The sequence below is a fragment of the Propithecus coquereli genome, unplaced genomic scaffold, assembly GCF_000956105.1.
Source record: "Propithecus coquereli isolate 6110/MARCELLA unplaced genomic scaffold, Pcoq_1.0 Scaffold76, whole genome shotgun sequence".
Taxonomy (NCBI): Eukaryota; Metazoa; Chordata; class Mammalia; order Primates; family Indriidae; genus Propithecus; species Propithecus coquereli.
The window spans coordinates 5,387,637-5,414,840 of record NW_012153729.1 but is presented as its reverse complement, the minus strand read 5'-3'; the positions used below and the strand labels follow the sequence as shown (position 1 = coordinate 5,414,840).

General features: G+C 47.6%; 1 protein-coding gene across 1 annotated transcript in view; it reads left to right on the top strand.

Annotated features, from left to right (window-relative positions):
- The window catches only part of SLC39A11 (solute carrier family 39, member 11), a 339,114-nt gene that overhangs the window by 42,067 nt on the left and 269,843 nt on the right, over positions 1–27,204 (top strand). Inside the window, exon 4 of the mRNA XM_012662402.1 lies at positions 12,985–13,143. Within this exon, the coding sequence (XP_012517856.1) occupies positions 12,985–13,143 (159 nt within the window). The remainder of the gene's footprint in view (positions 1–12,984; positions 13,144–27,204) is intronic.

Below are 27,204 nucleotides of genomic sequence, written 5' to 3'. Positions count from 1 at the left end.
TAAACATCTTGGCACAGCCTTCCTGACTCTCCTTGGCATATTTCCGTCCCCTTTCCGGTCCACACGTTCCTGTGCTTTGCCTTGAACCTGCCCTGCCACTCCTGGGATGCCCCCCCCCATCTGTCCCCTCCCAGCCGCAACCTGCTTCTTACCCTTTCATGCGTCCTTCTGTCCTTCCGTACAGCCTCTGTGCAAAGTCTTGTCCCAATCGCCCTAGTTGAAGCCCCGCCCCCATTCCCCAGTCGCAGTCCGCTGCGACTCTCCCAGAGTGCCGCAGTGCATCCGGCCTCATGCGATCTGCTGGCAGGTCCTGCCCTCCCCGAGATTCTGGGCTCCTGACGGGCTAGGATCCCAGCTCCTTGCTGACTGTCTCCCACAGGTGGGTGGCACAGTTCCTGTGTACGAATAGTAGCCCACTTATCCATATTATTGAGCTGGGTTGAGATTTAGAGGGCCAGTGATCTGTTGGGAAGCTCAAGGGGACCCTTTGGGTGCTGAGGATGACAGCCCTATACGAACTCATCTGGTCACACTGCACGTATGCTCTTATGTATTTATAGTCACGTGTATGTGCCACAGGTAAACTGGGCTTACATTCTGTAGGAACTCTAGTATTTAGATCATGAGGCTTTGATTCAACCCCTTTTTTCAAGTCATTGACTATAATAATGAAAACAGAAATGTAATAAGCATATGTAGTATCTAGTACTTATGGCCCAGTTTTTGTGCTTGGAGGTAGGATGGTGTTATGGTCACAATAGTAGGGATACAGGAGCCACACTGGCTGGGTTTGAATCTTGGCTCTGTCACTTATTAGCTGTGTGACCTCATTTAATTATGTCACCTCACTGTGCCTCATGTGAGAAACAGGAATAACAATAGTACCTAACTCTTAATGTTAGCAGGATTAAGAAGGTTCTTTATGTAAATGTTAATATCATTAATTTCATTTGATTTATGAATGCTACTGTTATTTCTAATTTCCATTTTACATGTGAAGAAATAGTAGCCCCAGAGAGGTTAATTTCTTACCCAACGTCCCCCAGCTGGTAAATGGTGGAGCTTGGATTTGAACTCAGGCGGTCGGACTCCAGAGTTATGCCTCTATCTGCCACGTCGCGTTACCTTTCATAGGGAGGGAGCAGGAAGATGATGGCCATGCCCAGAATTACTGGTGCAGGAGGGTTGCCAGGTAAATCATAGGATACCCAGTGAAATTTAAATTTCAGATAAACAGTAATTTTTTAGTATGTCTCATGCAATATTTAGGGCCATAGTTATAATAAAATATTTATCTGAAATTCAGATTCAACTGGGTGTCCTTACTTTTATTTGCTGCATCAGGCGATCCTCAGGGTTGGGGGGCTTTTTCATGCTACGTCCAATCTGGTCTTGAGGATCTTCGCCGTCACTCCTACCTCTTCCCTTCCTCTCCCAGGACTCACTGCCACCGCACCGAGGGGCTTTCTTGCATCCCTCAGGTGAGTTGGGACAGAGAACACCTTGAGAACTCGTGTTTTCATGAGTGGTGGAATGAAGTGTGATTTTGTTTGGAATGAGGGTGGTATCTTTCCTTCTCCTCGACCTTGAAGCTCCTGCCCCTGAGCCTGATGGCTAGTTTGAGCCAGGGAGAGGCACACAGCCAGCAGTTCGGTGGCTTGTCACCTGTCTTGAGGGAGGTGAGTGAAGTGGGAGAAGCTCCTGATCCCTGTGTCTTTGGGTTTTGACTCAATGGAGCCGACTCCTCTCTCCCCCTTCCAATGTTGGCAGAGGCCGCTTCCTCAGCAGCCAGATCTGGGACAGATTGGATCGGCGTGGTGAGCAGTGGTGTTGGGGTGGGGGAGGCTTGACCAGCTGGTGCAGTTGTCCATCAGCAGGCCCAAGTTGAGAGGGTGCTGATGGATTGGTGGCTGGGTGCCACAGGGAGGCAGCTTGGGGAACATGTTCACACTCCTGGTGACCAGCTGGTGAAAAGGTTTAATAAGGATGCAGCCCCGCCCCCTGCTTTTTTTTTAGTCTGCATGGAGTTAATAATTTTGGCAAGCCGAAGGATTCATCTAGCCTGGATCTGCCTTGAAAGGTAGAAGTAATTAGTATATTTGCACCTCTGTTCAAAGTAATGGGTTCGTAGAAGAGGAACGTCAAACTCGAAAAGTCTGAGTGTTATTCGACCTTGGAGCACAGCAGTCTTCCTCTAGGTGTAGCTAAGATCATTGCCAATGGGGCCTCCAGTCCAGGTGGGCAGCTCACTCGTCGTGGTTGCTTAGTAAATGTTTGTTGAGCTGAGTTGCACTTGGAAGTGGGAGCTTAGATTTGGAGCAGGACTGGGCTTGGTGGCTAACTTTTTTCAGCTCTGTTTTCGTGGCATAAGAGTTAAAATTAGGTTGATGGTCGGTAAATTTGAAGCCCAGATATGTCCTGGGTAGTTGTCCTTGCTTGAAAGAATATACTACAGTCTAGGACTTTGCCAGTGAGGACCTGTGGCCACTGAGAATGGATGCTGGGAGATCCCTTTGGGTCTGATTGCCATACTTGTCTAGCACTGCTGGTGCTTAAGGTTGAAGGATGGCCTGTCTCTCGGCTCTGGGCCTGGGCCTGGGCCTTGTCAGGTACTCAGTGACTGTGTTAGATGACCCAAGCCTCTCCCCAGAGGGACCATTTTACGGTGGACCCTAGAACCTGGCTACCCAACATGCTATCCATAGAGCAAATGTGACTTATCAGCGTTTTTAAGACTTAAAAACTGGATATAATTTATATACAATGATATGCCCAGATCTTAAATGAGTTTTGACAATGGTATACCCCTGCATAACCGCCACTCAAAATGAGATAGAGAACATTTCTGTCACCCCAGAAAGAGCTCCTGTTCCCCAAGTCAGTTCTGCTCCTCCCAAGCAACCACTTTAGGACTTCTGTTGCCAGGGACTAGTTTTGCATAGTCTTGTGCTTCAATGGAATCAAACTCTGTGTGTGTGTGTGTGTGTGTGTGTGTGTGTGTGTGTGTGTGTGTAGATACAGTGTTGTCTGCCTTCTTTCAGTCAATGCAATGATTTTGAGATCCATCCAATGTTGCCGTGGTAGTAGTTTGCTGCTTTTTATTGCTCAGGAATATTCATTTTGTAAATACACTGCAGTGTGTTTGTGTCGTCCTGTTGATGGACGTTTGGGTTGTTTCCAGTTTGGGGCTAGTACGAATAAAGCAACTGTGAACATTCTCGTGTGAGTCTGTGTGTGGACGTATGTTTTCATTCTCTTGGGCAGCTATCTGGGAGAGGAATTACCAGGTCGTATGGTAGATTTTCTTCCTTTTTAAAGCAAAGATGCTCCTCCCTGGTTTGGACAGTGTAAGCCGAGCTCCTGCCCATCACTGTCACTGGGTGGGGACAGCTAAAAAGCGTCAGGTCATCCAAGCAGTTAAGCGTCAGTTAATAACTGTGGTTGAAGCTAAGTGTAATTGATTATAATTTTGAGCCATGAGGTTTAGTTCTGTAAAATTATGTGAAGCTGGCATGAAATGAAGGCTCATTGATAAAAGCAAATTAGGTACAGATAGAGCCCCCGAACGAATTGATTTGTGCTTGAATCATGATTCATACCTGACTTGCCAAATTTAAAAGGTGACTCAATGCAGAATTCATGTGGCCACCCGTCGTGGGTTTCTGATTGAGTGAGTCCATGTTGAACGGACGTGGGCGACGGCATTCTGGAGGGTCACACGCAGATTCCTTCCTCCTCCTCTGTCCCTCTACCTCCTCTCTGGTCCGGATCACGTCCCTAGTTGCTTCCAGTCTGCCCCTTCAAATCCATTCTGCCTTCTGATGCCAACTCCCCCTTCCGAAATGCCTCCCGTGCCCGGCAGAAGACCCCTTGGTGGCTGCCTGGCTCTGACCTGCTCGGGGCTGGCCAAGCCACTTCAGCATCTCATGTGGGACTTTAAAACACAGTGCCGTGCCCCCGCCCTGCCGGCGTGTTTCAGTAGGCTGTGGAGGGCGCTGGCATCTGTATGTGAAAACTCCAGTTGATTGTAGCGTGCAACCAGAGTTGGAAACAACCCACCCATTGTGTGAAGTCTAAACCATTCTGTCCCCTCATCCCACCTTCTTCTTTAGCCAGGCAGGTCACCTTGCAGACTCCATGACATGAGCTTTGGCATGCTTGCCCCCTGACCCCACCCACTCTGCTCTTCTCAGCTAGAAAGGCCCCACGCTCATTTTCCTTTCCAAACCATGTCCAGCCTTCGAGAGCCCCTCCCTGTTCTCTGATGTTCTACTTTTATTATTTGTTTTAAACAACGTTGGTATCCCCTTTCTTGGCATGATTGCAGACTGTCTTCATTTATCCTTTCAGATGTCTTCTGTGGTCTGTCTTACTACGGTATGCGGCCAGTTCCTGGAAGGCAAGACCCAGATCTGCGTTGGGTCTTTCTTCCTTTCCTTTGGCCCCCAGGGTCTAGCATAGTGTTGGCCATGTTAGTAGTCACCGACTAGGTCCTTGCTGATTGACTTCTAAAGCTTAATTTTATATCTGATTTGGAGACAGAATAGAGACAGTACTTGGCTTCTATACTTTCAGAGTAAGGACTGCCTTGACTTCTGTGGATGCAAGTTTGTGCCTATTTCTTAATTGTACTATAACCTTCTTGAGGTTGAGTCCGTGTTGTTCTGCTTCCACAGACATTTAAAGAGGACCTACTCTGCAGCAGGCACTGAAGCTGGGTGCTGCTCTCTGCTCTCTTGAACTGTGTTCCTGTCTTCCGAGACTTCTGTGCACCTTCTTTAGGGAGGCAAATAATTGATACCGATAATTCAGCGCATTGTAAATGAGCTGTGTGCAATAATTTCCTTTTTCCTTTTTATTAAGAAGGAAATTTTGTTTTGTGGCTTGGGTTATCTTTCAGGATTTAAACTGTCATTACTGTAATAAAGGAAATGTTCAACTGTACCCGTGATGCCAGAATATTCTGAGGTATCCCTTCAGGGACTCTTTACAAATTTATTTATATTTGCAGAGCTGAAATTGTCCCAAAATGAGCCCCTCAGCAGGAGTGAAAAGGTTTGCCTGCTACGGGTTAGGTGTTTAGCTGATTGTTACTGCTTATTGTGTGGTGGTACCTCTGACACCAAAGGGAAGTTAGTAGTATTGTAAAGTGTGCATCCCTGTAGCGTTTTGCATGATATTTTGAGAAAAAGGGTCACATCATGCACTTTTCTGGGCTTTGAGAACTACCAAAGGGAATGTGGAAAGAGTTTGCAAGTATAGCTGATTTTAAGTGTTTCCTGCAGTCCCTTTCAGCCTTCTGGTGTCAAGGCTGTGATTTAAGAGCCTTCAACAGAAACACACAGTCGAGGTGGGTGTTATGTTATCATGCAGGGATGTTCCTGAAAATTGAGTTTTTGTACATAGGATCCTTTACCCCCATTGGATTTTCACTGTGAAATCAGGGCGGAGATTGGGGAGGCCCCTGGGTGCCCCTGTTCCAGCATGTAGACTATCACTTTTTCCTCCCGTTTTCAACGTGGTACCCTCACCCTTACTGCGCCAGGGCTCCTGGAATGTCTGGTGGGATAGTTGCCTGGCTGCGTGGGGTACAGGAGGAATCTGGGGTCTGCTTGCTTCCTGCCCAGGCTTCTGCCAGTCTTCGTAGGCCCGTCTGCACCCTGCTTTTCAAAGGCTCTGGGACTGTTCTGGGACTCTGTGGGGTGAGGCACTTCTAGTCACTTTCCCCAGGCCAAGTGTCAGCTTTTTCAGGGTGTCTGTCCGTAATGAGCTGCACCTCTCTTCTGGTTTCCACGACATTGTGGCTGCCACATTTCCTTCCTTTCCTTTTGTCTTTGGCCTTTGGATCCATCTTATCCCTGCACATTTACTCTAGTGGGAATTAGGGAGCAGCAGGTTGCATTCGATTGGCCATGTTTAACTAGAAGTCCTACAGTTTACATTTTGTGATATTCCAAAATGGACTGGGAATTTCACGTTAGCATAGAAAACATTTGAAAATTATATTTAGGGAGAAATTCTCTGATTAGATACCGAGTAGGTGGCAGTGTGAATAATGTGTTTTTATTTTTAAAGAATTTCATACGTCCGGGAGACGGAGTGTAGCTGCACGGCTAAGAGCGTGGCTCTGGAGTTAGGGCTGGGGTTTGAAACCCAGGCCTGTCACTTCCCGCTGGTGATACTCGGGCGAGTTACTGGTCTGCTCTGAGCCACAGAGAGGAGGCTGTTGGTCTCAACGAGGAAAAGCATGTTGTCCCCTCTGACTTAGCACATAGTGAAGCTCTGGGCCGAGCACACTGCTGACCCCCAAAGCGAACTATGGGTGCTCTTGGCTTCAGGTCTTTGCTCACGGTTTATGCTGCTTAGCTTGAAGGAGCTCCCTCGGTCTTCTCTCGGGCCTTGGTTATTGTCATTATCATTAGCTTTTAATAAGCTCTTTATTTTGGAAGTATTTTAGATGTTTAGAAAAGTTACAAAAGTAGTACAGGGAGTTCCTGTATTCCCTTCACCCAGCTTCCCCTAACGTGGACGTCTTACGTAGATAACCATGGTACGTTTGTCAGAACAAAGACATTGGTGTATTACTATTCCCTAAACTCCAGACTTTGGATGTCACTGGTTTCTCCACTGTCGTCCTTGTGTTCCAGGATCCCTGTGAAGGTACAAATTGCATTTAAATGGTTCTTACTTTAAAGAGGAGTTTGCAGTAGAGGAAGATGGTGCCTTTTATTCAGATACCTAGACCGAAAGTAAAATATTTATATGTTTTGTTTTGAAATCCTCAGGTTTGGCTGTGCTGCTAGGAAGAGATTATATTGTGAGTTACAACATTGCTTGTTTTTCTACCTACTTCTAAGGCAGTCAGGGGCTATTAATGAGTTTAAATTTGTAAGGTCTGATTTATCTTCCAGAGGCAGGTGTTTAACAGGATCATTACCACTGTTTATTAGTTGCCCACAATTTTCTTGGAGTACTTTATATCACAGTATTGGGGAATGCCATGGGATCGATCATGTTCGATTATTGCTGATTCATCCCAGACTTTGGTTTCAGGATTCTTTGCCTGGTGTTAGGGGAGGTGGTAACTTAAGCCTGGTCTTTAGCGTGTAACTGTTGGAATTTCTTCAAAGACTCTGGGTCGTTATGGGGTAAATGATGGTACTAGTTGGATCTGGGGGTGACGCAGTCAACTTCGGATGGCATTCGCTTGCTCCCAGGCTTTGGGAAAGCCATTGCATCTCCCTGGGTCTCAGTTTTTCCTTCTGTTAAATGAAGTTTTTGGACTCAGTAGTCTCCTACAGGCCCTTTCAACTCCGAATGAGTCTGCGATTCTATCAGTAGACCGTTCAGTAGATTATCTGTAACGCTTTGAAAGTTCTTTGTTGACTTCTTTCCACACCCATGAAAAACTCCATTATTCTAAATAATTACTCACCCAGTGTTGGTCAAAGGATTGAAGGCATTTGAGTATGAGCCTATATAGTACTTAATTTGGAAGGTAAAAATTACTGTAAAATTTAGGTAATAGATGAAAAAATGAATGTTGAATCACCTCCTGATCATGAGTTCTGGTTTCTCCATCCCCATTGCTCCCCTCCGTTAGTGGGGATGACAACTGCTCTGTCTAGGACTACTGTGATGGGGGTTTCAGGATGCAAAGATGCTCACGGCACACCCCAGTCCTGGGCGCGTGCGAGGCCCCGGGGGAGTATGGACACAAATAATCCAGGGTGGTGGAAAAGGGCCACCCTAGAAGTGGGGCACAGAGCAAGGTGGAAAGCTTGTGTTTAGAGAGCACGTGTTTAGAGAAGGCAGGCTCGGAGAGGGAAGAACCCCAAACAGCACTGACTCACCACCTATTTCCTGCCAGGACTGTGTGGTGTGGTATATGTGTTGCTTCGTATGATTCTTATGACAACCCTGTAAACAGTGTCATTTTCAGGTGGTAAAACTGAGCTGCGGAGAGCTCAGGTTATTTGCCTAGGGGCTGCCTAACCGGTAAGAGGCAGAGCCAGGGTTCAAACTCATACCCAATGCTAAATCCTGCATTTTCCCATGATAAACATGGACTCGGGCAAGGGGTTGAGTATGCTTGGGAGAAAGGGCGCATGAGGTGGGCCTTGGCCTTTGGCATTGTCACAGATGGAGGTGCCTGGGCCAACGCAAGGGCGCTGCAGAGTTCAGCACACAGTGGGGGCCACAGTACAGGCGGGGTCCCTGGTGGTTGGTTAGGCCAACCTTAGCCTTTTTTTCTTTTCCTGAATTGAGGTAAAATTCACGTAACATAAACCATTTTAAAGTATACATCTCAGTGGCATTCAGAATGTTGTGCAGCCATTACCTTGTCTACTTCCAAATATTTTCATCACACTCGAAGGAGACCTGTGCCCATTAAGCACTTTCTTTTCACCCCTGCCATCGGTCCTGCCAGCCACCCTTCTGCAATCTCTCTCTAGGACTTACCTGGTCTAGAGATTTCATATATATGGAACCAGACGATATGCAACCTTTGGTGTCTGGCTTCTTTCTCTTAGTGTCATGTTTTTAAGGTTCATCCGTGTCGTAGCATGCATCAGGACTTCATTCCTTTTTGTGGCTTCTTCGTGGACTGTTTCTCCATCCACCCGTTGGTGGACATGTGGGCTATTTCCATCTTTTGGCAATTGTGAACAAGATCAAGATCAACTTTTTAATTAAGTCATTCATTCATTCACTTGCCCGTGTAGAGATGGAAGTCGAAATCATGGTAGTGGCTGAGACTCGAGGAAGTGTGTGAAGAAGAGAGCTAAAGTGAGATTCAACCTTGGGCCTGGGAAGAAGTGAAGAAATTATACCTTGCTTCTCAAACATCCGCTTGCCTGAGAATTTCTCTGTTCAACATTTGGGTTTCTGAGCCCTGCGGTAGGCCTACCAAACCAGCCAAAGGCTGAAGTTAGACATGCAGTCCATTTTTCTGTTGTAGTTGTTCCTTTCTTCCTTAGCTCTTTTGCAGGAGTTTTCTGTTGTTGTTACTGAAATACTCACTCCCTTGAGCTTCTTCCATTATTTAGCAAAAACATAGGGGCTGCTTAGGTTTCAGCAACATTTAGCTTGGAGGATGGTCCCTACACAGGCTTTGCCCTGTGATGTCATGCGATTGATTGGGCCTTTCGTTTTCATTTTGGGAATAAAGAGGCAAAAAGGATTTTGGGGGTGCAGAGTGGCCTCTGCCATGTGTGTTGAAACCTGGTTATGCGTTCCTTTCCTGGACAAAGGCAGGGAGAGGAAGGTACTGACCGTCAGCTCCTCGTAGTGTCTTCAGGGATGGCCCTGCAAGCCCAGGTGTTGGCCTTTACAAGCAGGGTTGCAGGTGCAGGAGGACCTTTGCTATCTACTGTCTGGGGTCATGAAGGGACTGGCTGGGAGACTTGCCCTGGGAGCCCATTCCCTGAAGTCCAGGTCCCAGCGTTCTCTCTCCATCCAGACCCTGCTTCTTAGTGGTGGTTAAGGGTTCATCAGATGCTCTGCTTCCTGCTTCTCTGTCAGCTGGCTAATATATCCTGACACTTAGGTTTTTTTAAAATGCCTAACACTTACAGGAGCTTTGCTGGTGTTGAGAGTTTCAGGCAACCCACTTATGTTGGGGGATTGTTAAAAAAGTAACGCTTACCATAGGAGCCAACAGTCACACTCTTTGGCATTTATTTACCCAAATGAAAAACTTCTGGCTGCACAAAACCCTGCACATGGATGTTTGTAGCAGCTTTGTACATAATTGCCAAAACTTGGAAGTGGGCAAGTTGCCGTTCAGTAGGTGAACGGATAAATAAATTGTGGTACATCCAGACAGTGGTATGTTGTTCAGCTTTCAGAAGACATGTGCTATCGAGTCATGAAAAGGTCTCGGAGGAACTTAAATGCATATTGCTGAGTGAAAGAAGCCAGTCTGAAAGGGCTGCGTGCTGCATGATTGCAACTGTGTGATATATTCTGGAAAAGGCAAGACTTTGGAGACAGTGAAAAGGGGTTTCTGGGAGTTGGGGGAAGGGAGGGATTTGTAGGTGGAGCACAGGGGATTTTCAGGGCAGTGAAACTATTCTGTATGATGCTGTAACAGTGAATAACTGTCGTTATATATTGGCCAAGACGCATAGAGTGTACAGTGCCAAGAGTAGGTCCTGATGTAAGCTGTGGGCTTGAGTTATGATGCTGTGTGAATGGCAGGGTGGGTTCATCATTTGTATTAAATGTACCACTGGTATGAGGTGTTGATAGTGGGCAAGGTGTGTGTATGTGGGAACTGGGGGTATGTGACAAATTCTGTGTACTTTCTACTCAATTTTGCTGTGAACCTAAAAGTGCTTTAAAAAACAAAGTTTTTTTAAAAAAGTAACATAAGCCTTTACATGGTGCGTTAGTTTCCATTTGCTGCTGTAACAAACTGCCACAAACGTAGTGGCTTGAAACGGCATGGACTTACTCTCTTACAGTGCTGGGGGTCAGATGCCCACAATGGTTTTAACTGAGATCAGACCAAGGTGGCAGCAGGGCCGTGTTCCTGCTGCAGGTCTGCAGGAGAATCTGTTTCCTTGTCTTTCCAGCATGTAGGGCCACCTGCATTCCTTGGTGACATTCCTCGTGACATTTTCTCCATCTCCAAGCCAGCAGCATGGCAACCTTCCAGTGTGTCTTTCTGCAACGTCTGTTTTTGCCATCACATCTTCTGTCCAACTCTGACCCTTCTCATTCGCTCATAAGGACACTTGTGATTACGTCGGCCCCACTCAGCTGATCCAGGATCACCCCCCGTCTCACAGTCCTTAATTTAATCACATCTGCGGAGTCCCTTTGGCTGTGGAAGGTGAAATATTCGCGGGCTGTGAGCATTAGGACAGGGTCGTCTTTTCTCCCACACGTGCTCTGTAAATAACTTTCCTCTGGGCCCTACCATCATATTGGGTAACCCAATTCTGTTTCCAGTCTGTTCTTGGTCATTTTCTAGTTTATGTAGGAGGCTGGGAGGCTGTCAAGGAGAGGAAATGAAAGAAATCGACCTGGGTCCTGGATCTGAGGGGAAGGTTAAAGAACAGCGATTCTCAAGGAGGGGCCCACCTAAATCACTGGAGATGCTTTTGCCTTGCAAACACCCCGGATTCCAACACGCCCTCCCTTGAGAGACACATCTCTCCTGCCCTGCCTGGAGTAACTTGTCTGCGAGAACTCTCTGTGTTTCTCATGTGTAGGGGCTGGATCCTTCAGTGAAGCAGAGGGATGGAAGGGAATTGTGCCTGAAGAGGTTGGACTTTGTGCTGGGAAGGAGATGAGGGAGAGGCTGCGGAACCGCGAGTGATGCTCACAACGATGTGTGTTTCCTCATCACAGGATGGGAGGGTGGGGAGTGTTTAGACGGTGAGATGAGTGGGTTTACCTGGATCATGCGGTTTTAGAGTTGTTGAAAGTAGGACGTCGTGGGAGACTCTGAAAATGCGAGGAGAGAGGTTGCTGGGCAGAAAGAGGAACAGGGACTTCTCCATCTCTGTGCCTCTGTGCAGGTCCTCCCTGGTGGGGAGTGCACCAGGCATGGCAGCTCCGTAGGCCATTGCATTCTAAAGCTAGTGAGGCAAAGTCTGGGAAAGGGATGGGTGAGGCTGTGGCAGGGAGGAGGAGCCCTCAGACTTGATCTTTTCCGACAGCCGGGCTCATGGAGTTGAACTGGCCAACTTCAGCTCCCATCCTATTTAGTCGAGACATTTTTATTCTTACTGGGAGTTGCTGAAGCGGGTACAGTTTTACTGGGAGAATTTGGCCCAGGGCAAGTGACTGTGTGAATGATGGCTGGGGGCAGAAGGCAATGCGTGGATTTGGTCTTTGTTGTTGCTGTTGTAATACCTGGTTCTGTCACTCCGAATGTCATTTTGGAGATGGGTGATGCAGATGATTTTTTTTTTCTAAGGCAAGGCATAATTAAGTAATTTTTAGACACCCATTCAGCATTTCCCGCATTGGTGATGACTGTCATGTAGTTACGATGGTGGTAGGTGTACTCTAGCCAAAAGACGTCACGGCATCTATAAGAGTAAACAAGCCATGGATGAGTGTTTCATTTGGCCTGTGCTGGAGAACCTTTTATCAAATTGGTCTTGCTGAGATTGGAGACCAGCCTCATTTTTTTCTCTTCTCCTTCATGTTTCTCCCCTCATCGAGTTAGTTATGGCCTTGCTTGGTCAGTTCCCTGGATCTGCCACTTACTGCCTATGTGACCTTGAGATTCGAATTCTTTACAGATAACAATAGAAAAACACCCTCTGTCTCTTGGAGTTATTGTGATGATAAAATAAGATATCAAATGTAAAGCTTAGTCCCTGGAAAATAGTAGATGATCAATAAATTTTAGAGATAAGAAATAGGTACAAATGGAAGGGAGACAGATTTCAGCTCAACATAAGGAAGGACTTTGTAATAATTAGAGCTTTGTTACACTGCAGTGGAGCTCATGAAATAGCGATTTGTCTTGGAAGTAATCAATTAGAACAGGATTTTTCCGTGTTAGTACTGACATTTAAGGCCAGATAATTCTTTGTTGTCAGGGGCGTGCTGTGCGTTGTAGGATGTTTACTGACACTCTTGGCCTCTACTCACTAGATGCCAGTAGCAACCTCTCCCTAGCCTGCTCCCGGTGTGACAACTAAAAATGTCTCCAGACATTGCCAGATGTCCTGGGGGGGCAAAATCGTCCCTGGTTGAGAACCACTGAATTATAGGCTAGATGACAGCATCCTTCCAAGGTCAGCTCTATCCTAGTCCAAATTGAGTTCCTACAACAGTAGTTCCAGGAATTCTGGGGGTAGCTTTTTGCCTTGGGATAACACTTACCACTTGAGATTAAAGGCCTAACTCATATGAAATTGTAGGGTTCTGTCTGAGCCATAGAGAGCAACTGAGGTCCCGCTTGGAAGGTCTTCTGTGATTGGTTTAATGGTTTCTTGCTCATTGTGGTTTTTCTAGGTCATGTTAGCAGCTTCCTATTGGTCTCTCCTGGCCCCAGCGGTTGAGATGGCCACGTCCTCGGGGGGCTTTGGCGCCTTTGCCTTCTTCCCAGTGGCTGTCGGCTTCACCCTCGGAGCTGCTTTCGTCTACCTGGCTGACCTCCTGATGCCGCACCTGGTGAGTACCAGGCTACTGTGGGCTGTCGCGTCGGGATACGTCCAGCCCTGTGCCATGGACTCATTTCTGTTCAAACTTGATGTACCCGTTAATATCTCTAAGTAGTCAATGGCACCTAAACAGATCACAAGGCATTAGAGGAATTGAATGGTGATTTCTTCCTTGAAGAAAATAATCTCTTGGTGATATGACTAATCACTCCCTTATTTACATTTTGGTAAGTTCAGACTTCAAATGTCAGATTTCATTAAAAATTTAGAGTGCAGGTAATGCACTGTGGTGGCCCTGTATGTATGCGAGGACCTAGACGCTGGGAGAAGCGAGTGACCATGACTGTGGTCTTGGCCCTTACTGAGCTTTCGATGTCATCAGGGAGATGACAGCCCACCCAGCTGTAGCATCAGACCTTTGCCAGGCATGGCGTCAGCAAGGGCTGGCAGGCAGATGAGGTGGAGTCTGGCAGCAGGGGTCCAGGTTCGAGTTCATGTCCGTTGTTTACTGGTTGTGTCCCTGAGCTCCAGTTTTCCTTCTGATAATTTGAGGATAAGTCCCTTGAGGGACTGTTAAGTAAAAATTTAAAAATCTAAAGAGGCACCGGAATTAGGGGTCGGCCAGAGATTTTAGGGTTTTTCGCTGACATAGGGCTGGTGAGTTGGGTTTGGGAATGAGCACGGACTTGCTGCATGGCTGTGATTGCTGAGCAGAGAGCGCCAAGGCCAGGCCACGCGATGGGAACCACAAGCCATTGGCTGAAACCTGTTACCTGCATGCACTGTTGTCAGGAGAGGAAGGGGGTCCGTGCTGATCACAGCGTGGGGCAGACACGGCAGCCTTGCCAGACGCTGTGCCCCAGCAAGTCCTAGAAGTGGGCAGAAGCACCCCCGAGCTGGAGCTTGAATTCCGTACTCACCCAGAAAGGGGAAGTGTACAGGAAGAACTATTAATAGATGGGGAGAGGGGGTCAAAGTCCATTTCTTCTGTTGGCTCCTGGTGAGTTAGGGTTAAGTCAGGCTCACTGCAGTCAACACACATGTACCCCGGGAGGTAGGTCGAAGTTCTCTGCCCTGCCTTTCTGCCTTCTGTCTCGCCTTAAATTTCCCAACTGGAGAAGAAGGAAGAATCCTAGGAACTTGGCCTCTGGGCCCTGGGGCTAGTGAGACACTGATTCCTTGTGTTGTGGAGGGACTACCCTTGGACCAGATAACTGGATGTGATGTTGGATGGACAGTTTTGATATCATTGTAAAGGAAAGACTGTGTCATTTTTTGTCATCCAAAGATTGAATGGCAGTGTCTGTTTCTGACCGCGAGCATCTGGCTTCCTTGCTGTTGAATATACCTGCGCAGCAGCAGCTGCGGAGGCCCTCAGTGGTGGCTGCCGTATTCTGTTCTCCGGTCCCCCCGTTATGTGTGAACTTGCTGTCGGAGTGTATTTTGTTCACCCCGATGGGAAGATTTGGTAGGCAGTGGCCTTAACTCCTGAGCAGTAGGCAAAGCCTGGCTGGGCGGCTCTGCCCAGTCCCTGCCGGGGCTCATGTACCCGTCCCACCTGGGCCCAGCTGGGCTTCTAAGACAGTCTCTTGTGGAGGGCGCTGTGCCGTCATGTGGGTCATTATTACTGGTGCTGGGGAGGCAGGGTGGTGTCGGGTGTATTTGATCAGCTGTCTGAGTGTAGGGGTTTTCTCTGGGCAGTGTAAATAGTCACGGGTCAATTTGTACTATGCAGCAGTACTTTTTTTTTTTTCTTTTAACCTTTTGGTTCATGTTCTAATAATGTGCTTTGAGTATGGAAAAGGTCCCAGAGGAAAGTTCTGGATATTCTCTACAGAAAATCAGCAATGGTTTGGAGGTGGGGAGTGGTGGGTGAATGTCTGGGGAGGGGGACGGAAGGTATCAGAAAGGGGCAGAGTCGCCAGTAATGCCCAGAACCTCATTGGCTGGCAGAAAGATCGGCCTGACAGTAAACATCTGTTTCTAGGGCATTTTAAAAGAAATTAATTCTTGCCGTTGATGTGAGAAGGGCAGTTTGTCTTAGAAGGTCTTATAAATAGCCGAGAATTATTTATAATCGCTACAGTCATTGCATACAAATGTTGAAAGAGTCGTGCTTGGAAACAGTCTGTGGACCTTCACTCTGAGGCCGGCTAAAGGTTTCTTTTGGTTTCACTATTCGTTTGCTTCCCAAACCCAAAAAGGGTGGCAGCTCGGACCTATGGAAGATGCTTTGTGGAGTCTGAGTTAATGGGTTTTGATCCCGAGTCCTCACAGTTATCCAGCATGGATTGAGCACCCTCGGGGAATATAGTCTTCTATGGGGGGTGGTTTGAATTTGTTTTCAGGATGCTTGCTGCTCTTGGAATTCACAAACCAGTGGCTTTTGAGGCTGTGAGTAAATTTAGTTCTAGATCTTTTCAGTTCCCAGGTCATCCCACCTTACGACAAAGCCCCACTGTTCAGCAGGTGGCCCAGGAGTAGAACGAAGTAGGTGGGGCAAAAGGCTTTGGCTGTAGTTCTGACCGAGGGGCTCTCACCCTTCGGAACAGGCCCCAGGATGCACGGCAGGAAACTCCAGCATCTTCTCTCTGTTCCCTGGGGACCTTTCTGCTTGGAGTTTGATAGGGCAAAAGGAAGTGCGTCAGCCTCAGTTATTTCAACTGGAAGTCCAGGAAGGGCAGAAATGTGGTTTGAGGTATTCCGCAGCAGTGCCCGTGGTTATTCATTCAGGACACGAAGGGCAGCAAAACTCCTGGGTTAGTGGGAAGGAAACGGTTAACAACCGACTATGTTCTTTAACTCATTTCTGTTCAGCCTTTCAGGTTTATTTGTCTCCCTGTTGGAGCCAAAGCAAAATATTGCTCATGGAAAGGGCTTTACTCATAACAGCCTGGCAGGTTGAAACCACTGTGGCTCTGTTAACTTCAGATGCATCAAGTTCCTCTCCGAACAGGGTATTTATTTTCTGTATTTATCTGGGAATAGAGTGGAGAAGGCTTGTGCAGTGACTGTTAACGGCAAATGAACTGACAGGGATTCACAGAGACTCTGCCAGGTGGTATCTTAATGAAAGGGGAGAGGGGCAGGGGGTTAGGCAAGAAAAGTCCAACCTGCTAGGCCTGGGAAGAGCCTGGGGAGGGGTTGGATGACGGGAAATGCTCTTAGGGTCAGCCCGAGCCAACACCCCACTTAGGATGGCCCTAGGGAGAAACAGGAAGGACCTTGAACAGCTGTTTGGAGATACGTTGTTGCGGTCTTTGGGTTGCGTTTCTGTATGAAGTTATCAGGCGTAGTAGCTGGGGACGCCTTTACCTTCAGTTTAAAGCAGTGATTTTTCTGGAGTAGGGTTGAGGGAAGGAGGGTCGTGTGTGTGCCCCAAGGCCCCTTGTCTTTCTTATTGGTCATATTAGTGTCACATTAATACAATTAAAAAAAATCATTATGAAAAATTTTTGAAATAATTTTATATGAAATAATTAAAATAATTCCCTCTTCTCTTCTCCCCAGATCTCAATAATATCAAAATAATTCCCTGTTCTCTTCTCCCCAGACCAACCAGTGAAGCATTGTCATCAGTTTAGTGGGTATCATTCTAGTCTTTTCACTTTTTTTCCCTAAAGAAAAGCAATTATGCCGTGTCTTTCAAATACTGAAATATAAATCATTTCCCCCATTCGCTTATGTTGTTTGAGTAGGCTTTAAATTATGGTAATACCAGCCCTCACTCCATGTAGGTCTGTCTTCTCTCACGTATGTGCATGCGTACATTTTTACACAGGTGGAATCAGTTTGCATTCTCTTTTGTGTTACTTTTAAATTTAAAATGATTTTATGATCATTTTTCATACTTATATAGCATCGTATCATCTTAGTGTAGTTTGCTCAACCGTCTCCACATCTACGAGTAGTTAGCTTGCTCTGTGCTTTAACATATGTTTATTTTATTTTATTGGAGACAGAGTCTAGCTCTGTTGCCCAGGCTAGAGTGCCGTGGTATCAGCCTAGCTCACAGCAACCTCAAACTCCTGGGCTCAGGCAGTCCTCCTGCCTCAGCCTCCCGAGTAGCAGAGACTACAAGCACACACCACCGTGCCCAGCTAATTTTTTCTCTATATATTTTTAGTTGTCCAGATCATTTCTTTCTAATTTTTAGTAGAGATGGGGTCTCGTCTTGCTCAGGCTGGTCTCGAACTCCTGACCTTGAGCGATCCACCCGCCTCAGCCTCCCACAGTGCTAGGATTATAGGCGTGAGCCACAGCGCCAGGCCTAACGTATGTTTATATGTGCCTCTGGAAATGTAATTTTGTTTTTTTTTTCCTGAAAAACGGCAACATATTGACTGTGTTGTCACTACTTGCTTTTCTCGGCTTGTTTTGCATCTTGGCAGTCTTTTCCCTGGTAGATATGTGCTCCCTGCCCCCTTCTCCCTTCAGCCTTGGCATTTGGCTCCTGAGGAGGCTGCCCTTGTAGGTAGCAGGTGCCTGTGACTCTGAGGCTCTCGTATCTGAGAGGACTAGGCCAATCGTCCTGCCTGGACAGGCTCCTGGGGGGAGGAGGGGTTAGCAAGTATGTACCACCTTCTTCTCAGCTCCTCCTTAATTTTTTTTTTTCTTAATAGAGAGAGACAGGGTCTTGTTCTGTTCAGCCCAGGCCAGAGTGCAGTGGCATGATCATAGCTCATTGTAGCCTTGAACTTCTTGGGTCAAGCAACCCTCCTGCCTCAGCCTCCCGAGTAGCTGGGACTACAGGTGTGCACCACCATGCCTGGCTAACTTTTTCTGTTTGTAGGGACGGGATCTCGCTATGTTTCCTAGGCTGTTCTCGAACTCCTGACCTCAAGCAATCTTTCCACATTGGCCTCCCAAAGTGCTGGGATTACAGATGTGAGCCACTGTGTCTGGTCCTCCTTAATTTATCTGAGTCCCCAACCGTGTTTGGTTTCTGTTCTCATTGTGACGGCAAAGAAGATGCCCCTGGTGAACGCTTAAACGAACAGCATATGCACGTGCTTTTCACGTGCACCCAACTTTTGCCGGTGTCAGTATTTGGCCAGAGCTGCCATGAGAGAGCACATATGACAACTGTCTGTAAGTGACAGGTGATTCCTCGGCCCCTGCAGAGGGATATTTGTCTGTGTTTCTGTCCTTCATGGATTCTTTCCATCTTTAACTTTCTGATTCTAGTTCAGGGAAGAATATCCTGGGGAACAGAAGAGAAGAAATGGCAAAAGGAGTATCTTACAGAAACACCAATGAGAAACTGCAGCAGCCCCCCTTGGGAGTCCCTGGATAAGCCTCATATCGTCAGATGAGCCCGACTAGTTTTACAGTGACAGGGAAAATGGGTCCCTGGCCTCAGTTTTGGCACTGTGCGCTTTCTTGTGCTTGGTCGAGGTTCGAGACAGGCAATTCTGCTTCTTACCGTAGGGTGCTCCTGGGGGTGTTCGGTGTTGAAATTTCGGCTGGGCGGGGGAGAGCTGCTGCAGCAACAGCAGGTTCCTCCAACATGGAGACGCAGTTGCGCCATCTGAAGAGGCTGGTGTGTAGGGGTGGATCGGGCAGCTCCAAGCAGGAGGAGGTTACGGTTTTGCAACCTTTTGCAATGTTTACTTCACTCTCTATATGCCTGTATCACTCAGGTAGGGCTGCGGTAACAAAATCCCACAGATTGGGCAGTTTAAGTACCAGAAATGTATTACCTCACAGTTCTGGAGCCTGGAAGGCCAAGGTCAAGGTGGTGTTTTCTTCTGAGGCCTCTCTTCTTGGCTTGCAAACAGCTGCCTTCTCTCTCTGTCCTCACACCGTCTTGCTGGTATCTCCATGGTCCCTGGTATCTCCATGCGTCCATATTTATTCCTCTTCTGAGGACACTGGTCAACTTGGACCAGGGCACCCAAACGGTGCCATTTTAGTTTAATCACCTCTTCAAAGGCCGTATATCCAAATACAGTCACATTCTGAGGTGGCGGGGGGAGGGTTAGAGCTTCAACATAAGGATTTTGGGGGACACAATTCAGTCCACGACAACAACATCTTAGTCTATTTTGGTATTTATTACACTAGACTTAGGAGATGGCAGGGGTGGGGGGAGCGTGTACTGTGGCTGTCAGGCACTGGGCGTTCAGAACAAGAGGCGATTCCCCTGGCACCTGAGCAGTGGGCTGATTGGGCTGCCCTGAGGGGCAGGGCATGCAAAGGAATATACAATGCTAATTAATACTTCGGTTTCTAAGCAGGAAGCCCGTGAGCTTGCAGTAATGGAAGTGATGGCTGATGAGTCTGGGCTAGGGGAGCGTTGAGAAAGCTTGTTGTTGGGAAGGATTCATTGGCAAGAGAGTTTTGAGTATTTTGTGAAACAGGATATTTTATTGCATGGGGGAGGGGGAGGGGTTCTTGACACACCAAAGCTACAGGCCCTTTACAACGTGATGTTTGGAGAGACCTGGCATTCATGCCCTCCTGGGTACCAAGCACCTCGTCCCAGGTGCAAGTGGAAGCCAGGTGCCTTTGGAGGAATTCGACAGCCTCCCGTGACATTTAGGGAGATGCTCAGATGTTTTGGGTCCTGTTGGTGTGCAGAGGGGTTGAAGAGGGGCTGGAGGCAATTCCCTAGTGTGGTGGGCTGGTTGATTCTCGGGGAAAACAGTGGGATTGACTGTTCTGTGGATGCCTGCAAGCGCACATTCAGGCGATGGGAATGCATGCCACGAACTCTTTCTTCTCCTCTCCATATGCTGTTTTTGTTTTCTGGGGCAGCCTGTGAACACTGCTCTATGCATGTATGTGCCTGCCTGCACTAGCTGTGCACACAGTCCTTGCTTATTCGGGCTGCAGGAAAAAATCTCTAGCTTTGCAGTCAATGGCCCAGAGCATTTTGAGAGTGCTGCTCTCTGGCTTTGACCAGGGCTCAGAAACCCACCTGTGTGGGAGATGTTTGTTCCCAGAGGGCCCTCGGTGGGTCTGGCATGAGCGTGCACGCTCTCTCTGCGGCATAGGCCATAAGCTGCCTTGCTGAGAAGAACTCCTCAAGCACTGCGTGGTTCTTGTTACTGTGATGAGAGTGGTAGGGATTCCTAAATGCAAACAGGCATGGCTGGAACCTTCTAGGACTTAGATTTTCTTCTTCATGCTTGGAACACCTTTTTATATGTTAGTCATAAACTTGTGACTGGGTACCTGTCTTCTCTTGCCATCTCTTGAGCCAGGCAACATGTTTATGAAAAATACCCAGAAGTCACCGTGGGAATGTATTGAACCAGTCGATGGGAGGGTGTGGCAAAGGTGATTTATGAGGGTTTGGAGGGTAAAGGAATACTAGAGTGTTCATCTAATCTTAACTAGATCCCTCCTTCCTCCCAAAGGTGGGTGGGACTGTGTCTGTCTTGCTTGTGGCTATGTCCCTAGCTGGGTGGCTGGTGCCACGATGCTCCATAGAGCAGATCCTGGCCAGGCCTGTGTGGTCCATCTCCCCTGGGACTGGTCACGGTGGTGCTGGTATTGATGGAAGTCCCAAGGCTGGGGAACTAAGGTCCTAGGGGAGTTAGATAAAGAGTTCTGGCTGGTGTCACAGAAGAAGGGAGGAGCGAAGTTGGGAATGAAGATGTGGTTTGGCCAGTTCATAGGGAGGAGGGAATCCAGTTGAAAGCCACTAGAAAAACTAAAACATTATTCTCTCCCATGTGGAGCTCTGCGGATGCCAATGATAGTATGTGAAACCTCACTTTGAAAAGGCCCAGTGGAGCTCTGTGTCATGTCTGTGGTTCCTTTCACTGCCCTGTCTCTTAGGGCTGCGTGGAGGGGAAGAGAGTCTTACCCCTGTGTCTCCAATCACAGCCAGTCCCGTTTAGAGCCTCCTTTTCCCAATTACATGGACAAGAAATAGGAGGACTCGCCTTACCCTGACCTGAGCAAGACTGAGGTGTCCTGAATTGAATGAACAAATCAATTAAATCATTATAAACATGATGGCAATGATTTATAGCTGGTGTAGTAGCCAGTGTGTTCTCATCTCTTCCTGATGTAGGGTTGGGGGCTGAGCACGTGTGTCTGTCTTGTCAGGCATACAACCCTCACCATGTTCATGGAAACCCCTGCAGACACGGTCTGCCTTGAACAGAAGTGCCCAGAAACAGAGTTGGGCCTGTCAGCCTCTGGCCCAACCACCCCGTCACTCTGTAGTGGTTTCCTTTCTTGCCTGTAGCTGTCCTCACACGCTCCCTCTCTTTCCAATGGGGTCGGCGCCCATTGCATTCCCTGGCTCAGGCCAGCGTAGACCAAGAGACTGGACACGACACACTGAACCCCAGAGAGGGCCGTCTTGCAGATCCAAACCTGCAATAGCACACATGGGAGCAGAAGTCTCTCCCAGGCCAGGGTGGGTTGGGGAGGCTGTGGTTTTCTCTGAATATAAACCCGAAAGAAATAGTAGTGGCCAAAATGCCTCTGGAGAGGTTGAAATTGGGCAAACCCCTGCATTCTATGGTTGGGGTGAACTTCCCTTGATAGCTGCAGTGGCTGCAGATCTGTCATGGTTGGGCATGTGTTAGGATTTCTGCAAGCTGGCCACATGCTCATGGTGGTAGCTTTAGTGACCTACTATTAATTTATTTTATTTTGTTGTTGATGTAGTGGAAGCTTATTTTGCTTAACATGTTTATGCTCTGATTACAAGACTTTGGGAAGGTGGCTCCAGACTGTTCTGTACTTGTTCCAACCGCTCTGTACCCAGGGGCAGTGAGCACTGCTGATTGGTTTTTCCCTAGCAGGCTGAGTTTCAGGGCTGGAGGCCTGCTGAGTAGGTACAGGGTCACCTGCACCCTCAGAGCACTCAGCCACCTCAGGTTGCATCGGAGTAGATTTGGGAGCTGGGACAGTCATTCGCCCTAGACTCTTTTGAGCTCTGTGTCTATTCTTATTGGCTTTTTATTTTTTAAATCCTGGTTATAGATCATGTTTTGGGGCTTCCTTCCATGTCTAGTTATTTTTGATTGTATGTTGGACATTGTCAGTGTTGCATTATTGAGAGAATGTTCGTCATCTTAAAGAGCTCTGGATTGTATTCTGAAAGTTAATTTATTGGTGGCTCAACTTGATCCTGCAAAGGCTTGGTTTTAGGCTTTGTAGGAGGGGTATGGAGTAGTTTTTACTCTAGGACTAGAATGACTCTACCCATAAGGAGGATCTGTAGGATCTTAACTGAATGACCAGGGTATACAGTGAGATCTCTCCACTGAACAGTTGCAGCCTCAACATTTTCCAGTATCATATGACACTTCTGGAATCTCTGTTCAGGTCACAATCTCCTAGAAATGATTCTCTTCCGGGCCTCATTGCATTTCACTTTGCACATGCATAGTTTAGTATTTCGCCAGCAACTCGGGGGTGCCCTGTTGCAGATTTCTGAGATTCCTCCTTTGTGCAGCTTCCTCCTCTGTGGTATCCTGCCCTGCAAGTTCCAGTCTTTTTCTGTATGTTGCTCCATTTCTTTGTTACAGTTTGGAAAGTGTCCCCACGAAGTATGTCCGGGTGCATGTGGAGCACCCTGGTATGTTTCCCTTCTTGAGAGGAATGCAGCCCTACACAGTCTATTGTCCAAGCCCTGAAAATAGTTGCTGTATATGTTTTACCCAGTTTCATAGTAGTTCACTTACTATTCCATCAAGACTGAAACAAGAAGTCACATGGAATTAATTTGAAACCTTTGCTGTAGATTCTTTGCAGGTGATCTTGACCTCCTTTCTTCCCTCTTTTCTCTCTCTCCTGCAATCCCTTTTGTCTTTTAAATGACGATTGTTTAACTGGTAAGGTCATTTTCAGAAGAAGCTATATGTATTTTTGAGCAAAAGCTTCTGTTTTTCTCCTTGCAATATTGATATCTGCTTTTGGAATTTTTGCTGCTTTTTGGCCACAGACATTTCTTTTAATTAGCAGTCACTCAAGTGGGGAGCTAGAGTCTCTTGATCCTTACAGTTAATGGAGTGTTGCCTCAGATGGTAGGAATCGGGATAATTGGATGATAACCCTCCACACAGAGAGCCGGGATGCTGGATGGTTCAGAGAACCAGCTGAAGGCTGACACTCCTGGGAAGGGGACTGGATGTAGCTTTGGTTCATTGGTTCTGAAGTATCGCCACAGCTGCCTTGACTCTTCCGAACTTTAGGGAGATTGCTTACTTTAGGGAGATTTTTAGAAAATCGCGTCTTTGCAACAATTCAATTAAGCGCTTCTTGAGAGGTGTTGTATTCTTTTGTGTGCATTGGAATGATTTGCTTTTTTAAAATACAGCTTTCTGAAGCTCCACCACCCTAAGAGTCTGATTCGGGAGAACTGGAGTGGAACCCGGGCACCTATTTTTATCAAGTGTCTAGGAAATTCTGATGTAGGTAATCCATGGACCTCACTTTGGGAACCACTGTATAGTGGCTCTTATATTAACAGCTAGAGGCGTTGTTGTATCTAGTGCTGTATTTTTCCTTCAGGAAAGCATATAGGCAGAATAGCGATTATTAATCCATGATGCAGATAGCAAAACTGAGACTCGGAGAAGGCATGGCCCTCCCAGGGTCTTGTGGTGGAGCTTGGACAGAGCCCAGTTGCCCAAGGTGGCTGTAGTCTTCTCTTTGCACTCTGACCTTAGTTGATGATGTCATGTTCTAAGATAGCAAAGTGCTGCCTTTTCTCACTCTTCTTATTTCTCTGTAACCTCCTTCCTGACGTGGAAGTGCTACTCCATGTAGCATTTCGTAAAGGGCAGGTCATGGGCGAGAATAGGTTGTCGTGCATTTACTGTATACTAAAGCACTTTACGAACTACATATGCCAGCGTGAGGTGTTATTCCCTGATCTTGGGATCACAGAGAAGTTAGGGAATTTTGCATAGATCGTGACATTATCCATCCAGTGGTCGTTTTTTAGGTTAATCGGGCACCAGATAATAGGATGATTTGGAAGAGTGAGAAACAGAAGGCCCAGGGGACTAATTAGGAGATAAATGCAGTGTTCCACCCAGAGGCAGTGAGGGCCTGAGATTATGAGAATAGAAAACAAGGCACATTTGAGAGACATTTAGGAGGAGGCTGCATGCCGGAGACCAGACGATTGGCTACATGGAGCAGATAAAACAATGGTACAGGCAATTCCAAGGTTTCAGACTTTGTTGGCTTTGAGACTGTGCCAGAATAGGAGGAAGACTTAGCATTTGGAAGGGGGAGACGGGTTTGGAGGGGAACACAATGAATTTGAGAAACATGAATTCAGCAAGCGCTGCTTGATGGTCCGCGCATGTGTTGTGTTTGTGTCGACAGCACGGTATTTGTGTTGAGATGCCTCTCAGAGGTTGGGAATGTGAGCCGGTGGCTTTGAGACAGGTGGAGGCTGGAGTTGTATCTACAGACCGGGGAGACCCCTGAGCAGAAAGGGGGGTTGATACACGAATACAGGAGACAGGAAACCAGTGTCGCTGGCCAAGGGCTGGTGCCCAGTCCAGAGGGTCAGGAGAAGTAGAGAATGAAGAGAACAGGGGCCTTCAAAGCTGGCAGGACCCTCTGGGCCTGGCCCTGAGGCTTCTTGTATCTGCCCACCTACGTGGCTGCCAGGGTGTCTGATTTTTGACGGTTACTCAGCTGATGTATAGCAGGACAGATCTGGTGGGTTCCTTGTGCTTGGAGAGGGAAAGAGGACTGAATGTTCCCAGCAATATGTTTCTCCTCAGACAGGCCAGGTCGAGGTTAACTTGTCATCTCATGATAGGCCGAAGGGATGCCAGGTGAGCTGGCTCACACCTGTAATCCCAGCACTTTGGGAGGCTGAGGCGGGAGGATCTCTTGTGGCCAGGAATTTGAGACTAGCCTGGGCAACATAGCAAGACCCCATCTCTACAGAAAACAAGAAAAATTAGCTGGGTGTGGTGGTGCCTATAGTCCTACCTAATGGGGAGGCTGAGGTGGGAGGATTGCTGGAGCTTAGGAGTTGGAGGCCGCAGTGAGCTGTGATCACACCACTGCACTACAGCCTGGGCTGAACTGAAAGAGATCCTTTCTCAAAAAAAACAAAAAACAAAAAACTAGAGGGGGTTCAGGAGGAGGTGATCTGAGACTCTCTTTGTAGGTCTGCAGGCTGAGGCCCCTGGAGGCATCTGTGGTTATACGAGAGGGGTGGGCTCTGTAGAGAATGGATTGAGGGAATTAGTTAAAGGCTGATGTGGCCAAAGCAAGCAAACTCAAACGTGTGAAGGCCTGCGGTGCATGCACGTGTGACTTATGTATGATTTCCGAAGAACAGCAAGGGCGCTGCGAGGAGGATATACCTTGCCGTATGGGTGTGGCCATCCCAAGTCCGATCCCTGGCACTCTCTGCATCTCAGGTTCATGATTTATGAATCACGATGACAATACCTGCTCTCCCCATTCCCCCCCACCCCCGTGACCTGCTGTCGCCTTTCATCATCCTCTAATCAGCTGCCAGCCCTGTTGATGTGATCCTTCACGAGGGTTGGCAAACGACAGCCCGAGGGCCAAATCGGCCGCACCCGTTCATTTACGAATCGTGCAGTTGTGTGCAGCAGTTCTCCACAGCTGCTTTCGGACCGCAGTGGCAGAATTGAGTAGTTGTGATAGTTGTGATGGAGACTGAAAAGTGGAAAATACTGTCTGGCTCTTACAAAGCGGTTTGCCGACCTCTGATATAAACAATTCTCCAGTTCGTGCTTTCTCTTCGCGCCCGTCTCCTCTCTCCATTTTGGGAACCATTATCTCCGTGCTGTAGATCACTTTCCACCAGCCCAGAGCGTCCTGCACAGCTTGTGAGTCTGGTCGTGCCTCCAGTTTAAACCCTGCAAGGGCCCTTGTACCCTGCGTTGCAGTTCTGTTTCCACGGCGTGCTTTGCCCAGGCCTTCTGATCTGGCCCTCACTGCCCTCCAGGGCCCTTCCCTGCCCGCTCCTCAGTCCTGCTCATCTCTTGCCACAGCTTGGGGTTTCCTTCCTCCCTCTCCCAATTCCTTCTGCCTGGAGCACTGTCCCTGCTCCTGCCTACCCTTCAGGATGGGGCGTGTGCCTTCCTTCCCCAGAAGGCTTCCAAGACCTGTCCCATGTCTTGGTTCTACCTAGTTCTTTCCCCATCCTGGCCCTTCCCTTCCCTGGGCTGTCATCGCCTGTGTAGCTGTGGACTGGATCACTTGTGACCTGAAGGTGGGAGATAGGAGCATGGACAGGCCCATCCTGGTCTCTGCAGTGTCCTGCACACCAGCACAGTGCCTGGCACACAGTAGGTCTTCGGGAGATATTGACACATGCATGGATGAATGAATGGGGATGTTGAGAAACTCAAAGGAGAGCACCATTATGAAAACTCCTCCTTGTAGCATATAAACAGAAAGTGCTTTACACAGGTGAGTTATTTTCTGGAAGCAGATCCATGCCCTTTGCACATGACCACATTTTTGGCACTTACGGACACGAGACACAGGCAAGTAAACATGCAGGAGGAAAAGAAAGAAAAGCTTAATCTGAAATTTGAATGTGTTGAATGATTTTTCATGCTTTATTTACTTTCATAATTATGTTTGCCTAAGAAGCTAGAGCTCATACAGCCATTTATAATAAGATTTTTTGAGTGATGTTTGAGTAGAAGTGTGAGTGGAGAGCAGGGCAGTTGCCTATTGCTTTAGAAAAATATTAGCAGCTCGACCTCCTTCTGGAAGTTCTGATTCATTCTGTCCAGGGTGAGGCCTGGGCACTTAAAAAAGAAAATCCCCATAAGGACTCCAACATTCACCCACAGTTAGGGACCTCTGACCGGAGGCTCCCTATACCTTGCTTTTGTCCAGGTGCTGGGTTTAGGTGATGTCCCGTGATTCAGGTCTCTTCCTCTTCCCCTTTAAAGGCAAAGTCTTCCTATTTCTGCAATAAAAGACTCAGAAGAGAGGGAGAGAAGAATTCTCCTGCGGGTGATGAAGGGGCGGTCTCAAGATGAAAAGAGGAGAAGGGTCTGGTTCTGTTGACTGCAGACTTTGGACCACACCAGAATTGCCTAACAGCACGCCAGTGCTTGGGCCCCACCCATGACACTGT